At 45.6% G+C, this 24666-nt stretch overlaps 2 protein-coding genes across 3 annotated transcripts in view; both read left to right on the top strand.

Annotated features, from left to right (window-relative positions):
* Positions 1 to 10101: 10101 nt before the first annotated feature.
* LOC137423295 (uncharacterized) overlaps positions 10102 to 24666 on the top strand; it is a 63235-nt gene continuing 48670 nt past the window's right edge. Inside the window, exon 1 of one of the 2 annotated variants that reach the window (XM_068110279.2) lies at positions 10102 to 10278. In XM_068110279.2, the coding sequence (XP_067966380.2) occupies positions 10204 to 10278 (75 nt within the window). In that variant the 5' untranslated portion in view covers positions 10102 to 10203. The remainder of the gene's footprint in view (positions 10279 to 24666) is intronic. The other variant, XM_068110280.2, reaches the window with a different exon arrangement.
* On the top strand, positions 20537 to 23377 carry LOC144891150 (uncharacterized). Its single transcript, XM_078773520.1, has 2 exons — positions 20537 to 22902; positions 23043 to 23377. The coding sequence occupies exon 1, from the start codon at positions 20585 to 20587 to the stop codon at positions 22076 to 22078; it is 1494 nt and encodes a 497-aa protein (XP_078629646.1). The 5' UTR covers positions 20537 to 20584; the 3' UTR covers positions 22079 to 22902; positions 23043 to 23377.

Below are 24666 nucleotides of genomic sequence, written 5' to 3'. Positions count from 1 at the left end.
CGCATCCGCCAAACAAACACATGCGCCAAACTAAGACATCCGCCAAACGAACACATCCGCCAAACTAACACATCCGCCAAACAAACACATGCGCCAAGCAAACACATGCGCCAAACTAAGGCATCCGCCAAACTAAGACATCCACCAAAGTAACACATCAGCCAAACAAACACATGCGCCAAACTAAGACATCCGCCAAAGTAACACATCCACCAAACAAACACATGCGCCAAACTAAGACATCCGCCAAACAAACACATGCGCCAAACGAAGACATCCGCCAAACTAACACATCCCCAAACAAACACACGCGCCAAACTAAGACATCCGCCAAACTAACACATCCGCCAAACTAACACATCCGCCAACAAACACATGTGCCAAACAAATACATGCGCCAAACTAAGACATCCGACAAACGAAGACATCCGCCAAACGAACACTTCCGCCAAACAAACACATGCGCCAAACTAATACATCCGCCAAACTAACACATCCGCCAAACAAAGACATCCGCCAAACTAACACATCCACCAAACAAACACACGCGGCAAACTAAGACATCCGCCAAACGAAGACATCCGCCAAACTAACACTTCCGCCAAACAAACACATGCGCCAAACTAATACATCCGCCAAACTAACACATCCGCCAAACAAAGACATCCGCCAAACTAACAAATCCACCAAACAAACACATGCGGCAAACTAAGACATCCGCCAAACTAAGACATCCACCAAACAAACACATGCGGCAAACTAAGACATCCGCCAAACTAAGACATCCGCCAAACTAAGACATCTGCCAAACAAACACATGCACCAAATGAAGACATCCGCCAAACTAACACATCCGCCAAACAAAGACATCCGCCAAACTAACACATCCACCAAACAAACACATGCGGCAAACTAAGACATCCGCCAAACTAACACATCCACCAAACAAACACATGCGGCAAACTAAGACATCCGCCAAACTAAGACATCCGCCAAACTAAGACATCTGCCAAACAAACATATGCACCAAATGAAGACATCCGCCAAACTAACACATCTGCCAAACAAACACATGCGCCAAACTAACACATCCGACAAACAAACACGTGCGTCAAACTAAGACATCCGCCAAACAAACACATGCGCCAAACTAAGCCATCCGCCAAACTAAGACATCCGCCAAACTAAGACATCCGCAAAAGTAACACATGCGCCAAATGAAGACATCCGCCAAACGAACACATCCGCCAAACAAACACATCCGCCAAACAAACACATGCGCCAAACTAAGACATCCACCAAACTAACACATCCGCCAAACTAACACATCCGCCAAACAAACACATGCACCAAACTCAGACATCCGCCAAACAAACACATGCACCAGACAAACACAGGCGCCAAACTAAGACATCCGCCAAACTAACACATCTGCCAAACAAACACATGCGCCAAACTAAGACATCCGCCAAACTAACAAATGCGCCAAACTAAGACATCCGCCAAACTAACACATCTGCCAAACAAACACATGTGCCAATCTAAGACATCCGCCAAACTAACACATCTGCCAAAGAAACACATGCACCAAACAAACACATGCGCCAAACTAACATATGCACCAAACTAAGACATCCGCCAAACAAACACATGCGCCAAACGAAGACATCCGCCAAACTAACACATCCGCCAAACTTAACACATCGGCCAAACAAACACATGCGCCAAACAAACACATGCGCCAAACTAAGACATCCGCCAAACTAACACATCCGCCAAACAAACACATGCACCAAACTAAGACATCCGCCAAACTAACACATGCGCCAAACTAAGACATCCGCCAAACTAACACATCCGCCAAACAAACATGCGCCAAACGAAGACATCCGCCAAACAAACACATGTGCCAAACGAAGACATCCGCCAAACTAACACATCCGCCAAACAAACACACGCGCCAAACTAAGACATCCGCCAAACTAACACATCCGCCAAACTAACACATCCGCCAAACAAACACATGCGCCAAACTAACACATCCACCAAATTAAGACATCCGTCAAACTAACACATCCACCAAACTAAGACATCCGCCAAACTAAGACATGCGCCAAACTAACACATCCACCAAACAAACACATACGCCAAACTAAGACATCCGCGAAACTAATACATCCGCCAAACTAACACATCCGCCAAACAAACACATGCGCCAAACAAATACATGTGCCAAACGAAGACATCCGCCAAACGAAGACATCCACCAAACTAACACATCCGCCAAACAAACACATGCGCCAAACTAATACATCCGCCAAACTAACACATCCGCCAAACAAAGACATCCGCCAAACTAACACATCCGCCAAACAAACACATCGCGAAACTAAGACATCCGCCAAACTAATACATCCGCCAAACTAACATATCCGCCAAACTAAGACATGCGCCAAACTAAGACATCCGCCAAACTAACACATCCGCCAAACAAACACATGCGCCAAACAAACACATGCGCCAAACTGAGACATCCGCCAAACTAAGACATCCGCCAAACAAACACATGCGCCAAAAAAACACATGCGCCAAACTAAGACATCCGCCAAACTAACACATCCGCCAAACAAACACATGCGCCAAACTAAGACATCCGCGAAACAAACACATGCGCCAAACTAACACATCCGCCAAACTAACACATCCGCTAAACAAACACATCCGCCAAACTAAGACATCCGCCAAACAAACACATGCGCCAAACTAAGACATCCGCCAAACTAACACATCCGCCAAACAAACACATGCGCTGAACTAAGACATCCGCCAAACTTAGACATCCGCCAAACAAACACATGCGCCAAACGAAGACATTCTGCAAACTAACACATCCGCCAAACAAACACATGCGCCAAACTAAGACATCCGCCAAATTAACACATCCACCAAACAAACACGTGGGCCAAACTAACTCATCCGCCAAACTAACACATCCGCCAAACAAACACATACACCAAACTAAGAAATCCACCAAACGAACACATCCGCCAAACAAACACATGCGCCAAACTAAGCCCTCCGCTAAACTAACACATCCGCCAAACAAACACATGCGCCAAACGAAGACATCCGCCAAACTAACACATCCGGCAAACAAACACATGCGCCAAACTAAGACGTCCGCCATACAAACACATCCGCCAAACAAACACATGCGCCAAACTAAGACATCCGCTAAACTAACACATCCGCGAAACAAACACATGCGCCAAACTAAGACATCCGCCAATCAAACACATCGCCAAACAAACACAAGTGCCAAACAAAGACATCCGCCAAACTCAGGCATCCGCCAAACTAACACATGCACCAAACGAAGACATCCGCCAAACTAACACATCCGCCAAAGAAACACATGCGCCAAACAAACACATGCGCCAAACTAACACATGGGCCATACTAACACATCCCCTAAACAAACACATGCGCCAAACTAAGACATCCGCCAAACTAACACATCCGCCAAACTAACACATCCGCCAAACAAACACATGCACCAAATAAACACATGTGCCAAACTAAGACATCTGCCAAACTAAGACATCCGCCAAAGTAACACATCCACCAAACAAACACATGCGCCATACAAAGACATCCGCCAAGCAAAGACATCCGCCAAACTCACACATCCGCCAAACAAACACATGCGCCAAACAATCACATGCGCCAAACTAAGACATCCACCAAACTAACACATCCGCCAAACAAACACATGCACCAAACTAAGACATCCGCCAAACTAACGCTTGCGCCAAACTAAGACATCCGCCAAACTAACACATCCGCCAAACAAACACATGCGCCAAACGAAGACATCCGCCAAACAAACACATGCGCCAAACGAAGACATCCGCCAAACTAACACATCCGCCAAACAAACACACGCGCCAAACTAAGCCATCCGCCAAACTAACACATCTGCCAAACAAACACATCTGCCAAACAAACACATGCGCCAAACAAAGACATCCACCAAACTAACACATCCGCCAAACAAACACATGCGCCAAACTAAGACATCCGCCAAACTGACACATCCGCCCAACTAAGACATCCGCCAAACTAACACATCCACCAAACAAACACATACGCCAAACTAAGACATCCGCCAAACTGACACATCCGCCAAACAAACACATGCGCCAAACTAAGACATCCGCCAAACTGACACAGCCGCCAAACTAAGACATCCGCCAAACTAACACATCCGCCAAACAAACACATGCGCCAAACTAACACATCCGCCAAACAAACACATGCGCCAAACTAAGACATCCGCCAAACAAAGACATCCGCCAAACGAACACATCCGCCAAACAAACACATGCGCCAAACAAACACATGCGCCAAACAAACACATGCGCCAAACTAAGACATCCGCCAAACAAACACATGCGCCAAACTAAGACATCCGCAAAACAAATACATCCGCCAAACGAACACATCTACCAAACAAACACATGCGCCAAACTAACACATCCGCCAAACAAACACATGCGCCAAACTAAGACATCCGCCAAACAAAGACATCCACCAAACGAACACATCCGCCAAACAAACACATGCGCCAAACTAAGACATCCGCCAAACAAAGACATCCGCCAAACGAACACATCCGTCAAACAAACACATGCGCCAAACAAACACATGCGCCAAACAAACACATGCGCCAAACAAACACATGTGCCAAACAAACACATGCGCCAAACAAACACATGCGCCAAACTAAGACATGTGCCAACACAAGCCCTGGCTGTGTCGTGCATCCAGCATTATTCCAGGTCATTCCATTGGTCAACTATGATTAAACACGAAAGCCCCCGAAAGCCCAGAGGGACTTCCCTGCAACCACTATGAGAATTTCGTAGAGGCAGAGCAAAGGAGGCCATGCTTGATTGACTGTGTATTGCAAAATAGTTCCCTTTTCTCCTGAAAAACCTTTAATCGCGCTTTAATTGGTGCAGGGAAATTACAAGTTCAATGCAAAATTGAAGGTGAAAATTATGAGTGTGGCTGCCACAAGAGCTTGTGCCGCCGTCATGAGGCATTTGTGGCATTTACCCATTGGGCAAAGCTACAGGTTTCTCCTGGTGACATAGAACATGGTCGATGTCCCATGCCATACAATATATGGAATATAATATTCCGAGGGATGGCAAATATGTTCACATTAACCAACGTTGTTCCACAATTGATCAAAACAAGTGATTCATATCACAATTTGGATAAATGGCGGCAGTTTAGGGCCCACTTTCATGGCACTCGAAGGAAGCAGCATTTGGCTATACAAGAGCTACCAACAATGGCAGCCTCCAGACTATGAATAACTCAATGGAAATATTGACTATTCTATCCTAAAAATCATTTTTTTAATCTCCATGGTATAATGATAAAAATGGCAATCTATCATCCCAGTTGGTACGCTAAGCCTTGTGTTGGCTTCACAGTTAAGGTGGATGGCATATGATCTTAAGGTCTTAAGTTTGAGCCCCTGTATGCCGTTAAACAACACTAGGTGGGTGGACTCAGCCTGTTATCCTTCCGAGGTCAGCAAATTGAGTACCAGCCTAATGGTAACAGGGGCACTGCATCAGCGCACAGCTGCGCTCCGAGCAATGATACAACCAACCATAACAATTGTGACACTCTATATCAATTGGGTCGTGTTAAAAATATATATATTTTTATATATCCCAGTTATATCTGACTTATCTTATCTATAGGTTCATGTATCGAAATATTTCCCTTATCATCATGGAAATTTCCAAACAACTCCTGTGAGGTCCTGGCAGGTTGGATATTTTATTTTTGGTAAGTTTGATCAAAGGCCCACTGAGGACCTTGTGTACATATTCCATGCAGGATAAACGCATTGGTGTATTTTCACATAAATTACAAAGTAGGAAATCTAAAAATTAACTCACATGTATATGGGATTTGAACCTCGGATCTCATTATATGGGATTATTATGGGATTGCTGAAAAGAGATCAACCCAAAAGTTTATTTCTTTACTCCTCTCTCTACTCCTTCTACGCCCTATAACTTTTTCTTGGGTTTTACTTTTAACCTCGAGATTAAAAAAAAAAAATTTGCTGCTCATCAAACCTATTATTGATACACATTATTGTAATTTAACTACTATCTGGTGTTCATCATTTTGCCTGAAAACGTGTGTTTCATCACAGTACACACATGATTCAAGTTTTGCCACATTGTATAAAATATGAACTGTTTATTTGATGTTCTAAACTCCAAAGTCTAAACTATCCATGTTATGTCTTGGTTATTGTGTTTTCCTATACATTATGTATTTGTGTGAGGGGCAGTCAATAAGTAACCTTAAATATTTTTCACAACTTGTTTATTGCATGTAGGTGTGAAACAACTGTGTTCTTTTTCAACATAAGCTCCATTGCGTTCAAAGCATTTTTTCCAGCGCTTTACTAAGTCCTGGATTCCTCTAGAAAAAAACATCTTTGGCTGCTTGTGTAGCCATTCGTGCACCGCCTCTTGGACCTCATCGGATCGGAAAGTGGTTCCACCAAGTGCCTCTTTAAGTGTCCCAAAGATGTGGTAATCCGAAGGGGCGAGGTCTGGCGAGTAGAGTGGATGAGGAAGATACTCAAAATGCAGGTCCTCCATTGTTGCACCTGTAGCGCAGGTAGTATGGGGCCGAGCATTATCATGCTGCAGCAAAACACCGGTAGTGAGTAGTCCACGACGTTTTGATCTAATTGCTGGTTTCAGATTATTTTTATGGAGGTCGCAGTATGATGCACTGGTGGCTGTCATCTCTCTGGGCATGTAATGCTTTACAAGTGAGCCTCGGCTATCCCAGAAGAGCGTCAGCATCACTTTTCCAGCAGACACTGGTGTGCGGAATTTTTTGGGCTTCGGTGAAGTTGAATGGCGCCACTCTTTGCTTGCCCTCTTCGTTTCTGGCTGAAAGTAGTGGACCCAGCTTTCATCCCCAGTCACTACGCGCTGTAAGAAAGCATCGCCTTCTGTTTCGTAATGTCACAGAAGTTCTTCACATGTGTCCACTCGCCTTCAATTCGGGTGTGAGTTGTCTAGGCCTCCCACCTTGCAGACACTTTGTGGAACCCCAACACATTGTGAATGATATGGTGTGCTGAACCATGGCTAATGTTCAATTCGGAGACCACTTCATCCAGCGTAATGTGATGGTTTTCCCTTAGCAAAATTTCAACTCATGCAACCATTTCTGGTGTGTCGGCTGTGTGAGGCCGGCCCGAGCAGGCAGCGTCTGCCACACTGGACTTTCTGCCACACTGGACCACACACCACACTTTTAAACTTCCTGTCGCAGTCATACACTTGCTGCAGCGATAAACATGCATCACCATATTGCATCTTCATTCTGCGATGGATTTCTCTGGGATTCACACCCTTACTTCCCAAGAAACGGATGGCAGAACATTGCTCCTCACTGGTGCATGCTTCTAAGGGAGCCGCCATCTTGGAACTGCTCTACTGACGTCACATGCTCAATGTTGCCAGATCTAAAATAGGCAAAACATGACTCTTTTTTTTTTTTTTTTTTGGATACAGAGTCGAGGCTCGTGAAAGAGCTAACATTTATCAAACAAACAAATCAAACAAACAAGCAAACAAAGTATATAAAAAGATGGGGAGAGAAGATGGGGAGAGAAGGGGAGGAAGCACACAAACAACATTTGAGAGCAGGGACATCGGGAGATGTGTGGGAGGGAGAGGGCCTGGGGGGAGGCAGGATAGGCATAAAACGCAAGGACACCAAGGACTTCCAGGAAAGAAGGCGGCACCTCAAAAAGTGGATTTGGGGTGAAATTAGCGGGGGTAGAAAAGATCAAGGTTTTGGATTGGGGAAGATAAGAGATGGTGGTGAACAGCCGTTTTAAAGACCTGGAGGGAGGAGTGGGATTGAAGAGAGTGAGGGAGTTTGTTCCAGAGGCGGGAGAAAAGAGGAATGAAGGAGTGAAGGTGAGCAGAGAGCCTAGATTTTGGCAGTTTAACCATAAGAGGGTTGCAGGCAGATCTTGTGCACCCTGTAGGAATATTTGGGGGACAGAGCCCAGAGAGAGCTGGGGGAGCAAGGCCGGAGAAGAGTCGGTAGAAGACGGAAAGACCACCAACCTGCCTGCGGTGAGTAAGTGAAAGGCCTTCGGAGATAGAGTCATCGCGGGAGATTCCAATGATTCTGAACGCTTTGGTTTCAACAGCGTGAAGACGAGCTAGGTGTGAGGCAGGAGCACCAGCCCAGAGGGGAGAGCAGTACTCCATTGAGCTGTGGATGAAAGCCTTGTATGTGGTGAGGAGCTCAGGTGTGCCAAGGAAGGACTTTCCACGACAGAGGATGCCCAGTCGGCGACTGGCTTTGGAGGCCAGCTTGGAAATGTGGTTTTCCCAGGAAAGATCATGGCAGATAGTGAGACCCAAAATCTTGAGTGACAGAACTTCTTGGAGAGGATTATTCAGAAAGTAGATGGGAGGGTTGTCCAGTCGGTCTTTTCGGAGAGACATCGTAGTAAGAGTGTGAGATTTGTCAGGATTGAAAGACATGTTCCACTTGTTTGCCCAGTCTGTGATTTTGTCCAGGTCTGCAGAGAATGAGGAGGCTGCAGACTGCCGATCTGAGGGATGAGGAATGGAGCGGCAGAGAGTGGAGTCATCAGCAAAGAGATACAGAGGATTTTCAAGAGAGTCAGAGAGATCATTGATGAAGACCAGAAAAAGCACAGGGCCCAGAACACTGCCTTGGGGAACTCCAGCCTGAACAGGAGGAGGAGATGAGAGAAACCCATTCAGGGCCACACGTTGACTACGACTAGAGAGGAAGTCCGCCAGCCATGCGTGGAGATTTCCATTGATACCAAAGGAGGAGAGTTTGGTGAGCAGGGCGGGGTGCCAGACCGTATCGAAGGCACGTGATATGTCGAGGGAGACAGCTCTAATTTCCTGTTTGACATTGAGGACCTCCATTCTTACCCATAGATATAACATATGTCGTCCAAAACAAACACATTACATTCTCGAATTTATATCGCCATTTTAAGGTTACTTATTGACTGGTCCTCGTACATTGTCAGTTCATTCATTTTGTGTGCAGCCTGTGCCCACTGCTTTGCATCTTTGCTGGGATTGCTGAGATGTTCGAGTAGGAATTTGTAATTTGTTTACAATGCCGAAGATAGCTCGCCTACTCTTTGCTAAGGACACCATGGGGATCTGTAACGTCCACAAACTAATGCTAGCAGACGAGATGCCAGTTTAACCTCCATCCGAGGGACGGCGCACACATTGATGAATCACCCTGCCTGTGAAACACCAGGACGGCAGTTTATAGCTGGGTCGGGATTCAAACGCAGGCTAGACAACTTAGAGGTGAGTTTGCGTACCACTAGGTCATCCCACCAGCCCTCATTGTCAGTCAATATCCATGAAAAATACACCATTTCCCAATGATCTTGTCCTCATTTCACCTGAAGTAATATACACAAATGTACTGCCTTATTATATAATGGCCTGCTTTGTACCCTCCAGTTTTGCGATAATCTAGATACAAGAATGTACTTTCAATATATGTTTTGTTTCATTATCTCAGAGCATAAAATTGGATTACAGTATACTTGAGACATCAGGGAACTTGCTTGGCTTCAAATACTTCACTGGTGCAAATATATTTATTTTTCATTGTTTACTTACACAGCTCATTATGACCAGTCATTTGTTAAAAAAAAAAAAAAGTTTAAAAGTATTGACAACAAAAACAAACAAAAAAAGTTGAGAATGTGTTTAGGTTTTCCTAATTCCTGCAAAATTATTCCGTTGACATTCCAACGCCTGGGGCTTTGGAACAGCCTTAACCAGGGAATGGGATCACGTATATCAGGAAAAGCCACAAAGAAAGAAACAAACAGGAAGAAACCGAGCGCACGAGAGAATCTAATCAAATCAGATGGCAGGCAGCGTCCACCACAAAGCCCCCGCAGCAACATGTGTGGCTTGAGCTACAAATAGTGGTGCGAGGGAAGCTCGTGGGGGACAGAACCGTTGAGTCTGGTTCCCTGCACAACTGTTTGGTGGCCGAAGAGCACTTTCTCGGTACAACCTGCGACACGCAGAGTAAAAGTTGTGCGTGATGAATAGAAGACCTCCTACAACCAACTTTACGACGGAGAACCGACCACCTCCAGATGGCTCCTCCGTTAAACAGGTTTGGAGTTTTTTTTTAAATCTTCTCCAAACTGTTGAACTTTGTCTGGGTTTTCATTTTAATTTTAAATACAAGTTCATTGTCACAACAAGTTCAAATTTGATTTATTTTCTTTTTTCATATTAATAATCCACATCTCAAGTATTAAAATATTGCCGTGAAGGAAATGATGAAAACCCTCCAAGAGATTAAATTTTTATTTCCCATTTTATGTTGTGAATGTCACATGTTTTCTCCACACCTGTTCGATTTGAACCCAAATGTCAATCAAAAGTTGTTGTCACAAAATTCGTTTCTTGAATAGTGATTTTTCTTGGTTGATCCTAATTTCAATTAAGTGGTAAATAATGATAATTTGGCAGACAGACACTTATTGATGTCAATGACAGACAGACATGCAAATTTGGGTTACCTCGAAGTGGTCTCGGATATCCAGGTAATGGTTGCTGTATTTTTAAGAACACAAATCTGGCAATAAGTCGGTCACCTCACTTTTTAGCCCCCAACAAGGCCGCAGCCCGTATTGGGGTTTATATTTTGGGTGCCGTCCATTCGTCCACATTGAATGATCTATTATTTACATACCGTATAACTTTCTACAACCTTTATTTATTTAATGTAAAATCTACAAGTCTTATTTTAAGATGCAGTTTGGGGATGTGTCATCGACGAGAACTTGTATTCTCGTTAGTTTAATCTTTTTAGTTGAACAATTATTGCTGTTTGAAATATACCAGTACACCCCACTTTCCATGGAAGCAGCAGGAAGGGTCATGTTCTTATCCTTTGTGGGGCATATGGATTATAGTAGATCTAGGCTCAGGTCAATTCATCCGTGGTGGACGTGAGAAGCATATAATGCCTCAAGGATGGTGGGATTCCTCCAAATTTCTTTCAGTTTAGTGTTAAACAGTTGTAGTGACTGTAAAAAGCATAAGCCCTTGGTAATCATACATGTTTGTCGTTTATAATATTCTTTACTTCTGGTAGGGGTTCCCCCACAAAGCACCACAATAAGCTATTTATACACATTAACAGGCATTTGTCCAAGGAAGGAAAACCCCTTGGGGAGGATATTAGTGGTATTAATTTTGTTTTGTAATAGCATTAATCTTATGCTATTATTATTCGTCCTGTTGTTACCTCCGCCACCAAAGGTGGATGGAGGTTATGTTTTCACCCCTGTCTGCCTGTCTGTTTGTTTGTCTGTCCGTTTGTGAACAAAATATCACAAAAAGCTGTGGACGGATTCGGACGAAATTTGGCACAGATATAGCGTATGTGACGAGGAAGAAATGATTAGATTTTGGTGAAGATCCTGATCCAGCTAGTTGAAACTTTTAAGTGATTCTTCACCATGGAGTGATATGGCTGACCAGGTGGAGGTATGGTCTCTACTGAGTGCCGTTCTAGTTACTTTTGTTATTAAAAGCCGCTTTGGAAAAACGCCACAATAAGCTATCTTAATACAGATATACGCCTCAACACACATCCCCCTTGGTGTGAAAACTCACGAGGGGGGGGGGGGGGGCAAATTAAGTCGCTACAACCTCCATGATGTTAACCGTAGTTCTCCAGTCAAGTTTTTTTTACGATTGGATAGTTTAAAAACAGGATATATCGCGATCAGATAAAACAGGCAGACAGACAAACGGCGAATTGCGCATTCTAGTATGATTAGCAAATTTCAAAAATTGCACTTGTTTTCAAATTGTAAGTTGTAAATTTTAAAATCCAAAATTTTACATTTTTTTTCGTTTTAATGGAAAGTGTGTGGGTGGAAGCGAAAACATAATTTCCATCCACCTTCGGTGGCAGAGGTAAAAAGCCGCCAGCAACGTGTGTTCCGAAATCCAGGAAAAAACCTTTCTCACCCTACCTTTGTCTAACGTCACATCGTGTGTGTGTGTGTGTGTGTGTGTGTGTGTGTGTGTGTGTGTGTGTGTGTGTGTGTATATACGTATATATATATATGTGTGTGTGTGTGTGTGTGTGTGTGTGTGTGTGTGTGTGTGTGTGTATATATACGTATATATATATACATATATATATATATATATTGTGTGTGTGTGTGTGTGTGTGTGTGTGTGTGTGTGTGTGTGTGTGTGTGTGTCAGTGTGTGTATATGTGTGTGTCGCTGGTTGTTATCTCCATAATTTGGATTTTAGAAGGTGTAACGGAGTCCTCCCAGGACTCGAAGTATCCATCCCCGTTTCGGTGAAGGATTGCGATTCACGGGCTAAGTTGTGAAGTTGTGCTGATGAGTCGTGTTGTTGTGTGGTTGTGAGTTGTTGTGTTGAGCTGAGTTTTGTTCCAAGGGCTCTTTTCATGATTGTCACTGAGCCCTGTACATCCTCAAACTGCACTTCGTTTGTGGTAATATTCCCAGGGATGGTTGGTGGGATCTCTGTAAGTTTCGTCTTTATCATTCCTGTTGCTCCAATTATCACTGGTACAATTTCGATGTTCTTCAGCTTCCATGACCTCTTGACCTCATTTTTGAGGTCCTGGTATTTGGTCATTTTCTTGATTTCTGTGTTGTTTCGGCCAAAATCGCTGGGTACTGATATCTCAATCATCAATGCTGTCTCTTCCTTTTTGTTCCCGAGTCCAATGTCTGGATGGAAATGCTTTGTTTTCTATGTTCACGCTCGATGGAATCATCAGGGTTTTCAAGGTTCACACTTGATGCCTCGTCAATGAGTCTTAGAAACTGTATAAAAAGAAATATATTAATATCAAATATAATTTATAAATATTTAAAATCATATTAATCTTTACACCAGCTTCGGTGGTGTAATGGTTGGAGCATCCGCTTCAAGTCTGGGAGGTTAGCGGTTCGAACTCCAGGCCGAGATCATTCCAAAGACTATGTGCTGCTAACTTGGCTAACACTCATCTATCTATAATTCCAGTAATCTCTGTGTGTATGTATGTATGTATGTATGTATGTATGTATGTATGTATGTATGTATGTATGTATGTATGTATGTATGTCTGTTTGTCTGTGACCGCTGTTTCTCGACAACTACCGGTCCGATATACTTTAAACTTGCCAGGTATATTGCTGGGGACCCGAGGATGTGCCTTTTCAAGGTTTCATATTAATCGGAGAAGTAGTTACCGAGCTATGTCCAAAAAACGATTCAACCAATCAGAGAGCAGCGAGCTATCACGTGTGCCGAACGTGGCGAACAGACTCTGCCTCGGACGGCACATTTGAGAGCGTATTCATTTATTTCACGTTGGCAAACTATGTTGGCGTTCAACTATGTTTTAAAACTAATTAAAACTAATTTGCGATTCATCGTAACTGCGATATGCGACCTTCCGGACAGTGAAGACTGCACTTCCGGCAGCCAATCACAGAACGCGTTGTTGCGTAGGCGTGGCCGATGTGAGAGCGAGCCGAGCCGAGCGCGTGCGCCATTACGGTTCGTAATTCGATTTCTTCCGGAGAAAATAATAATTTCTCGATTTCTTATGCGCATTATTTCTCCCAATTCAGTCAGAGCGAAGGGCGGAAGCGAAGAGCGTTGTTTTTTTTGTTTACGGGCGTACGGGCGTACGGGCGGGGTAGAGCGTACGGGTAGCGTTTTTTTTTTTTTTTGGCAAGGAACGGGCACCCACGTACGCCCTAGTCATTTAAAAGGACAGAGCATAGTTAAACAACCATATGTCGATATCCCTTTTGTCAAGGTTGACAACTGCTAGCTTATACCCTTTAACATCCAGAGGCAATACTCCAATCCTCTGGTCGATCCTCCATACCGAGAACCTCCACACAGTGGACCATTACACCTGACTGCTCAGTGCCACTCCTCATTCGGCAGCCTTATGGATGGTCGCCAGGCGCTGGAGCTTTTCCAGTGCCCTCAGCTCCTGATCAAGTTGAGTGGCTCGGATTTTACTAAACCACCACCTGTGTTGTTGGCAGGTCATGAAATACTAACCTCATGGCCTGGTGAATGACTTGGGCCACATCCTGAAAAGTCTGACCACACTTTAATTTTCACCCTCAACCTTTACTTTACTGTCTCCTCATACAGATAGATGCAAATATACACATGACATACAAGGCCTTAATTAGAATTTCAGGGACACCACCAGGGTGTATGGAGGTTCACCACCAGGGTGTATGGAGGTTCACCACCAGGGTGTATGGAGGTTCACCACCAGGGTGTATGGAGGTTCACCACCAGGGTGTATGGAGGTTCATCACCAGGGTGTATGGAGGTTCACCACCAGGGTGTATGGAGGTTCACCACCAGGGTGTATGGAGGTTCACCACCAGGGTGTATTGAGGTTTTCAAAGTGGTTTTTCAGCCTGGTGGAGGTATCAAACAAAGTCAGAGGATCGTAATTTTGCTTTGGAATACATTTAATTTCTGCACCTTTATAAAATAACAAATCACATCTCGTTATATATTTTTTATTATAATAGAGCAAACGTATATGGTTATGTCGTTATGTCGTTATGTATGTTTGTTTATATGTGACGAAAACGTCTTCTTCTTCTTCAAATAACATTAACACCCTCTTAATTACGTTTGGACTGCTGAGACCCCTCAGACCTTTGACGACCCTTTAATTCTCCCAAGACCCTTAAGACCACCAAGACCCCCTGAAGACCCAAAAGACACCGAAGACCCAAATGACCCCAAAGACCCCCAAAGACCCTGAAGACCAAAATACCCTGAAGACCCAAAATACCCAGAAGACCCAAAATACCCTGAAGACCCAAAAGACCCTGAAGACGCAAAATACATTTAAATACCCCAAAGAACCAAAATACCCCAAAGACTCTTAATGACCCAGAGGAAACAAAAGACCCTTAAGACCAAAAAGCCCATAAAGACACCAAAGACCCAAAAGACCCCTAAGACCCAAAACACCCCAAAGATGCAAAATACCCTTAAAGGCCCAGAGGATCCAAAAGACCCTGAAGACCCAAATGGCCCTGAAGACCCAAAACACTATGAAGACCCAAAAGACCCAAAAGACACCGAAATGGTCAAAGATGCCTATCCCTCTGAAACGACGTGTGGTGAGGAGCACGCCGAGTCATGCTAGTAATTACAATTATTGGTATTTCTGTAACATTTCCACAGACTTTTAACTTCCGGAGTTAGTTTTGACCTCGAATGGTTACAAGTTGTGGCCTCAAATGTGGCGAAACACTGCCCGCCACCCCAACCCCTTCTTCTTGAATAATTCATTATGGTGATGTTGTAGGATACTCATGTCCATTGACTTTCCTTTGCCAAATGTTCAGCAAATAGGATATCCTGTGCTTTTCCTTCTTCCTTATTGTCAGGAAGTATTCTTTAATACTGGCAGACTTACATCCAAAGCAACAAGATTACTGAAGTTTTCTCCAACTCCTATGTGCATGTCCACATCTTTCTTTCCCACAACTTGTCTTTGGAGGGATTTGGAAAAACTTGCACAAGCAATCTGTCTCTTTTGTATGCGTTTATGCTCCAGAATAAGTATTATATAGTTTGTGGCCTGGAAGTTAATGCTAGTTGTTTTATGGATTCTACTCGTCTAAGTTGAAGAGGATATGATTTTTGGGATACGATATATGAACGGGATATGTGATATGATCTTCTGTGGGATATGATTTTTGCTGAGTTGGAATAGATTGGTGTGGTAGATGTGAATGAGGAACAACAATGCTTGTGCTCCACCAGATCTGGCATACTATCTATGAATTTGAATTTGTTTTCACTATTTACTTGTATCCTTCCTGAAGGCCCTCAAATGCTGCTTTGCAATGTCCAGCATCCATCATCATATCATAGCATAATGTCCATCAGTCCTTTGCTTCAAAGTAAGCATGAATATATTAATTATTTGTCTAGACACATGTCTTAAGTTTTGTTCTACATCTTCCATTTGGCAAATTACCCAATTTCCCAAATCTAATACAATTTTATAAATTTACGTCTTTGGGTTGTTATTCAAGTTTTAACAGACTTAGATCCATGCTGCTTCTGTCGTTGAATCACACTATTAATCAGTAAATCTGAAAATAACATCACAAAATGTTGTCTACATATATATCCATTCGCGTATATACAGCATCTTCAGAAAGTATTCACACCCTTGACTTTTTCACATTTTGTTATGTTTTCCAGCCTGAATTTACAATGGATTAAATTGAGATTTTTTTCTCACTGATATACACATGTCCGTAATGTCACACTGGACACCGTAATGTCAAAATGCAATTTATTTTTTGGAATTTTTTTACAAAATAGTTTAAAATGAAATACAGAAATACGTATCTAATACGTAAGTATAAGTATTCAACCCCCTGAGTCAATACTGCGTAGAAGCATCTTTAGCAGCGATTACAGCTTTGAGTCTTCTTGGCTACGTCTGTATCAGCTTCATCCCAGCGGGCACACGACGTTGTTTCAACGTCGAATAACGGTTGGAATGAGGTCGCGACGTCGGACAACCAAAACCCAACCTGAGACCAAAAACCCAACCTGAGACCAATACCTACATCAAAACCCGACAGTCATTCAACGTTGTTTCACCGTTGGCAACTTGGCTTGATTTTTTAATCGAATAAATGACATTGTTTCAATGTTGGTTGTTCGACCCTACATCGACGTTGAAAGTGTGACATTGTATCAACGTTTATTCGACGTTGGAAAATGTATCAATGTTGGAAAAACGACGTTTATTCAACATTGGAAAAATGACGTTGATCCAATAATTTGCAAATCCAACTCGTTTTCAACCTCGGGTCCACGTCGAATCTTGACGTTCATTCAACGTGGATCCAATGTCTGTGTGCCTACTGGGATACATCTGGATTTCGGAAGTTTCTCCCATTCTTCCTTGCAGATTTGCCCGAGCTCTGTAAATTTGGACAGGGAGCATCGGTGAACAGCAATCTAAAAGTCTTTCCCCCGATTCTCAATGGGATTCAAGTCTGGGCTTGGCCTGAGCCACTAAAGAACTGTCACGTTCTTGTTCAGAAATCATCCAGTGTTGCTTTCGCTGTATACTTGTGGTCATTGCCCTGTTGGAGCATAGATCTTCACTGCAGTCTTAGGTCTTTTGCACTCTGAAGCAAGTTCTCCTCAAGGCTTTGCCTCTATTTGGCTCCATTCATTGTTCCCTATATCCTTAAAAGTCTCCCAGTCCCTGCCACTGAAAAGCATCCCCATAGCATGATGCCGCCACCAGCATGCTTCACGGCAGGGATGGTGTTGGATGGGTGATGAACTGTGTTCGGTTTCTGCCAGATCTATTACTTTGCATTCATGCCAAAGAGTTCAATTTTCGTCTCATCACAATACTTTGCCTCATCCGTCTTGTGGCATCCGTCTTGCCACTCTCCCATAAAGCCGAGATTTGTAAAGTGCTGCAGTGACTGTTGTCCTTCCGGCAGGTTCTCCCATCTCAGCCAAGGAACTCTGTAGTTCTGTCAGAGTGGAAATTGGGTTCTTGGTCACCTCCCTGACCAAGGACCTTCTTGTCCTGTTCCTTAGCTTGGTTGGACGGCCAGCTCTAGGAAGAGTCTAGGTAGTTCCATAATCTTTTCATTTCCTAATGATGGAGCTCACTGTGCTCTTGGGAATTTTCAACATTCTCGAAATTGTGTTATACCACCATCTACAAAGCTTTCATCTGCAGTTTGATGGAATCCTGATCTCCCCCCTGGGCTGGTGCTCCTTCCTGCCTCACATCTAGCTCGGCTTCCAAGGCAGAAACCAAGGCTTTTAGGATCATTCGTATCCCCTGTGATGAAGCCGATTCTGAGGGCCGTTCACTCTCGCACCGCAGGCAGGTTGGCAGTCTTTCTATCTTCTACGACTCCTCTCGAGCCTTGCACCACCTGCTCTGTCTGAGTCCTCCAAATATTCCTGCAGGACTCACAAGATCTGCCTGCAACCCTCTTCTGGTGAAACTGCCAAAATCAACACTCTCTGCTCACCTTCACTCTTTTATTCCTCTTTTTCCCACCTCTGGAACAAACTCCCCCACTCTCTCCTCCCTCCAGGTCTTCAAAACAGCTGTTCACCACCACCTCTTATCTTCCCCTATCCAAAACCTTGATCTTTTTATACTCTTATTAAGATGCCTAAGACTCTTCAGACCACTAAAACTCTGAAGACCCCCAAGACCCTTTGAGATCCCGACTAGCCTTTTGACCCTTTATGACTCCAAGACCATTTAAGACCATTTAGATCTTTTCAGACCTTACGACCTTTCGACCTTTAGACCTTCAAACCACGAGACCATTTTGACCTTTCATTTGCAATCAATGACCTTTAATTTAGTTGTGTTACATATTTATGTGAATGTATGTGAATTACCATGCAGGTGTTTGCTTCCGTGTGTAGTATATTAAGTTGTTGTGTAGTTGTTGTGGTTGGAGGGTCAGGAGCCCTTCTGAAAGAGTGGCAGGAAACGGAAGTGGCCGGAAGCGGAAGTGACGGGAAACGGAGGAGAAAAGACACGAGGGAAAGGAAGGTTTCTTCTTCCTCGCCCCGCTCCGACAAAAGGTGGAAGCGACCTTGCGCTGCGTGGAAAACGCGCCGTTTCGAAACGTCTGGCGAGAGGAGTTACCTGGGCGGTAAATACCTTTTGACACGTCCAGTCACCGTGAGTTCGTGCACGAAACCAAGCGTCCGGGACAGTTTGCCCCGTCTACAAAGACGCGTACGGGTCCGCACGTTGGGCCTCGCTCGCGTCGGAAGCCGCGCTGGGTTTTGCCCCGTCTACAAAGGCGCGTACGGGTCCGCACGTTGGGCCTCGCTCGCGTCGGAAGCCGCGCTGGGTTTTTGCCCATCTACAAGGACGCGTAAGGGTCGCACTTGGGGCCTCGCGCCCGTTGGACGCCGCGCTGGGTTTGCCCCGTGGCTTGGCAAGGAGGTGCGCTGCAGCCGCGGCCCCAGTACGAGACTGCACGTTGGGAGCACGTCCGCCCGGGGTTCGTCCAACCGCCCGTGTGCGGAGAGGAGAGACATTGACCACGGAGGGAGTCAGGAGTGGGGCTCACGTGAGGAATGTATAAGATTAAGATGGCCATCTTAGAGTTTGTGTAGATGAGTTCACATGGTTGTAATATTGATTGTGCCTGGTTGTGTAGTGTTGATTGCTCGGGGAACATCTCCGTGGTTGTGTCTTTGAAAGTGTTTGGTATCATTACCATTGGGAAATATATACTTGCACATCAGTTGTCTCCTGGGTGAAATTCCTATGGATTGCGTGGCGAATGCGCCTATATAATACTATTTGCTGGCGAAGGTCCTCTCACGGTCCGGGGGTCACCGAGACCTGGTATGCACTGAGGGGACCACGTAACAGAATTGGGGGCTCGTCCGGGATCTAAAAGTGTATAAAATAATAAAATAATAATATTTTTGGTAATTAAAATTTATTAATTAATTATTAATTGGTAATTTTTTTTTTTGTGAGAAATTGGGGTAAAATCTTGGGTGAAGGTTAACAGGTGTTAACGATAGGCACCATGGCGTTTGTGGCACAGAACTTTGGGGTAACCCCGAGTGAGGCACAGTTCCGAGCGTTGCTAAAGTCGGATCTCTTGAAATTGGCCAAACATTTTAACTTGGAGGTCCGAACTAATTTGAGGAAGGCAGAGTTGCAGGCCACGGTGATACAATCTATGGTGGGATTAGGAACATGGGACGAGTTAGCCTGGGAGTGGCTACCCGAAGAACCAGAAGACGTGGAGCTCCGGAAACTGGAGTTGCAATTACGGAGCCAGGAACGGATCAAAGAAGAAGAAAGGAAAGCAGAAGAGAGAAGAGAAGAGAAGCAAGCAGAGGAAAGGAGAGTGGAACGAGAACTCCAGGAAAGGTTAAAAGAAGAAGAAAGGAAAGCAGAAGCGAGGAGGGAAGAGAAACAAGCAGAGGAAAGGAGAGTGGAAAGAGAACTCCAGGAAAGAAGAGAAAAGGAACAAGCAGAGGAAAGGAGAGCTGCAAGGGACCTCGAAGCAGAGGAGAGAAAAGCGGAAAGGGAATTAAAGGAACGTGACATGGAGCTTCAGCAAGAAATCAAAGTCAAGGAGCTGGAGTTAATGAGAGAACGGGGAGAGGCACCACCCTTGCTGACGGGGTCGACACCTCACCAGAAAACCTGGGATGTGGGCAGACATGTGAGGCTGGTTCCACCGTTCAGTGAAAAGGAAGTCGCGAAATTCTTCCCACACTTTGAGAAAGTGGCTCGACAATTAAACTGGCCGGAGGAGGCCTGGACCATACTCGTACAAAGTGTGCTGGTGGGGAAAGCTCAGGAAATTTATTCGGCGCTACCAATGGACCAATGTGCAGATTATGAGGTACTGAAGAAGCACATCCTCAAGGCCTATGAGTTGGTTCCGGAGGCTTACAGGCAAAAATTCAGGAATGCCAGGAAGAGGGAGAGTGAGACCCATGTGGAGTTTGCCAGAGTGAAAGAAAACATGTTTGATCGGTGGTGTGAGTCAAAAGGAGTCGGGAAAGACTTCGAGACATTGCGGGACTTGATCCTGGTGGAGGAATTCCAGCAGTGTGTCCACGAGGACATCAAAGTGTACCTGCAGGAAAAGAAGGTACCAAAGTTGTGGGACGCAGCCACCATGGCAGATGATTATGCCTTAACCCACCGAATAGGGGTCCACGAACCTAACTCCTCGCCTAGATCTCCGCAGGGGAGGTGGGGAACAGCAGGTGCGGAGAACGACCATACATGGCGGCGGCCTCGAGATGATTATGGGGACAACTATGATACCCCACCGGTTCGAAATCAGAGGGATGCGGGCCCAAGACAAACTTATAGTTCGGGGGGCCCGAGGCAGACCCCGAGTTTTTCCTCCGGGCCTACTTGCGCGTTTTGCAAAAAACCTGGACACTTGATGTCCAGTTGTTACCTCATGAAAAGGGACAACCCAGAGCGGAGTCCGACTATTACAACTCCGAATGCGATGGCTAGCGTAAGAAATCGCCATCAAGAGGGTTACCAACCATTTGTTTCCGAGGGGTTTGTGTCACTGGATGGAGCCTCGACTAACCGGAGACCGGTTAGGATATTGAGAGACACAGGGGCCCATCAATCTTTAATGCTTGAAGGCATTTTGCCATGGTCCGAGGAGACGGCAACGGGGGATAGTGTTCGTTTACAGGGGATCGGGGGCGGTGTTAGTGCTCCCCTTCAGGTCATCCAGTTGGAGTCCGATTTGGTGTCAGGACCGGTCACCGTCGGTTTACAAGCCACGTTTCCTGTAGAGGGTGTATCTGTGGTTCTCGGGAATGATTTGGCCGGGGGTCAAGTTTATGGTAACCTGAGGGTTGAGAAAGAGCCCAGCAGGGAAAATAACACCACACCAGCTCGGGATGGTGACAAAAGTGCCAAGTTATTTGTAGGGGGACTGAACTTCAAAACAGAGGAAGAAGTTCTGACCTCTGTCTTCAACAGATATGGGCCGCTGGTGGAAGTGCGGTTGGTAAGAGACTGGGAAACGCAACAGTCAAGAGGGTTCGGCTTTGTCACGTTTGCCAGCACAAAAGACGCCAGAGAGGCAGAGAAGAATTGGAATGGCAAGGATTTGGAGGGTCGGACCATAACAGTAGGGAAGGCATTTCGTAGGCGTCGAGAGGTCTACAGGAGAGGACAACTGGGCGGTAGTTTTGGTGGTGGCCGCAGTCAATATTATTATGGAGGCTCCCTGAGTTACGGCCGCTCCCGAAGGAAGAATTGGCAAAGTAGTGGCCGAGAAGAAGACCGGTATTCAGGGGACTACAGGGACCAGTGGTCCCACCCTAATTATTAGGGACGTTCTGAGAAGTTGAAGCACTGAAGGCGGCGGAGCCGCCGAGCCAAGATTCCTACACGAATTAACCGTGAACGCCGTTCCTAAAGGCGCCCATGTAGAGAACTTTCCTGCACGGACTAACCGTGAACTCCACGTTCCTCAAGGCGCCCATGTAGAGAACTTTCCTGCACGGACTAACCGTGAACTCCGCGTTCCTAAAGGCATCCATGTAGTGAATACTCGGCTTGGCCTCCCGGAAAAGTGCTATCGAGTGGCTTAACTGGCTTTATTTTTAAGTGATAACTGTGCCCGGGGGGAATTGATAATGTGGGGGGGTTGAGTTATCTGGTTTGTTTCTCCAAATTGGCCGGCAAAGAAAGTTTTCGCTGGGTTCAAACTTTCTTTCTTGAAGGGGGGGAGTGTTACATATTTATGTGAATGTATGTGAATTACCATGCAGGTGTTTGCTTCCGTGTGTAGTATATTAAGTTGTTGTGTAGTTGTTGTGGTTGGAGGGTCAGGAGCCCTTCTGAAAGAGTGGCAGGAAACGGAAGTGGCCGGAAGCGGAAGTGACGGGAAACGGAGGAGAAAAGACACGAGGGAAAGGAAGGTTTCTTCTTCCTCGCCCCGCTCCGACAAAAGGTGGAAGCGACCTTGCGCTGCGTGGAAAACGCGCCGTTTCGAAACGTCTGGCGAGAGGAGTTACCTGGGCGGTAAATACCTTTTGACACGTCCAGTCACCGTGAGTTCGTGCACGAAACCAAGCGTCCGGGACAGTTTGCCCCGTCTACAAAGACGCGTACGGGTCCGCACGTTGGGCCTCGCTCGCGTCGGAAGCCGCGCTGGGTTTTGCCCCGTCTACAAAGGCGCGTACGGGTCCGCACGTTGGGCCTCGCTCGCGTCGGAAGCCGCGCTGGGTTTTTGCCCATCTACAAGGACGCGTAAGGGTCGCACTTGGGGCCTCGCGCCCGTTGGACGCCGCGCTGGGTTTGCCCCGTGGCTTGGCAAGGAGGTGCGCTGCAGCCGCGGCCCCAGTACGAGACTGCACGTTGGGAGCACGTCCGCCCGGGGTTCGTCCAACCGCCCGTGTGCGGAGAGGAGAGACATTGACCACGGAGGGAGTCAGGAGTGGGGCTCACGTGAGGAATGTATAAGATTAAGATGGCCATCTTAGAGTTTGTGTAGATGAGTTCACATGGTTGTAATATTGATTGTGCCTGGTTGTGTAGTGTTGATTGCTCGGGGAACATCTCCGTGGTTGTGTCTTTGAAAGTGTTTGGTATCATTACCATTGGGAAATATATACTTGCACATCAGTTGTCTCCTGGGTGAAATTCCTATGGATTGCGTGGCGAATGCGCCTATATAATACTATTTGCTGGCGAAGGTCCTCTCACGGTCCGGGGGTCACCGAGACCTGGTATGCACTGAGGGGACCACGTAACAGTTGATATACTTCCTTTTATTTGTCAAACAAAATAAACCACACAAAGCAGGTCCTGGCGAGGGTCTGCAATCTCTGAATGCTCTTTCTTGTTTATAATAATTGCATTTATCATAATTATTTGGGTGGAAACTGACAGTTAAGAAAATCGTTAAATTTTTCATTACAATATGAAAAAAAAAAAGACTGAAAAAATAGCTTCTATAGCCCCCTTTTTAGCCGCGTCGCAGACGCTGCTCATAGAGTGCCCTCTGCTGTTGTTGTTGTTACCTCTGCTTCTTCTTCTTCTTCTTCTTCTTGTTCTTGCAGAGAAGACAAAGCTCCACCCATTCTGGGAACCATAGCTCCACCCATTTTGGGAGAGGCTTCATATTGTAGCGGCTGCCGCTGGGGTTTCACAATCGCCTTGCACCTATCAAGGACGCGGAGCGATCACCATGCCGGGCTCGTCCAGGACGCCCGGGCAGGCCCGCGCTCAACTTGCCAGGCCTCGGTCGGGACGCCCGGGCATGCCCGGGCATGCCCGGGCAGGCTCGCCCTCAACTTGCCAGGCCGCAGCCAGGACGCTGGGCCACGCCCCCTGGTGCCGGGCCTGGGCAAACCCCCTGGGTTAATCTCTATTATAATAGCCGTAGATGATTCTGTCTGTCTGTCTATCTGTTGGGTGTCTGTCCGGGGTGTGGCTTACTCGGTTTGCAGAGTAGCTTCACCCATAGCTCCACCCATTCTGGGAGAGCCTTCGCTTCATATAAACAAATATCCACCATTTTATTAACTCGCATAGCTTTGAGGCCTGTTTTGTAGGCCCGTGGTGTCTTGCTCTCTCTCCCAGTTTTATATCAAATCAAATTCGATATATCATTTCATTTTTCACAGTCGCTAACATAGTTTTAGACTCGGTTGAAAAAAAACGGTAAGAAAATCCGATGAAAGTTGCTGTTTATAGAACGAAATGAATTCTCAAAGGCCTGTAACTTCAAGGCCATTGAGTCTCTCTCACGCCTTTATCTCCAATCGAACTCACCATCTGATTTCATTTTTATCGATGGTTTTGGACTCGGTGTCAGCAACGCGGGAAAATGCAGAGATATATTTTAAAAAATACACCATATCACCGCCCACCGCCCAACCGCCAACAACCGCCCAACTGCCAACAACCGCC

The sequence above is a fragment of the Myxine glutinosa genome, chromosome 3, assembly GCF_964187855.1.
Source record: "Myxine glutinosa chromosome 3, kmMyxGlut1.1, whole genome shotgun sequence".
Lineage (NCBI taxonomy): Eukaryota > Metazoa > Chordata > Myxini > Myxiniformes > Myxinidae > Myxine > Myxine glutinosa.
This window is presented reverse-complemented; position numbering and strand designations above follow the sequence as displayed.

Bases quoted from the DNA above. Each gene is read 5' to 3' on its own strand.
- LOC144891150 (XM_078773520.1), top strand. From the start codon at position 20,585: ATGGACCAATGTGCAGATTATGAGGTACTGAAGAAGCACATCCTCAAG.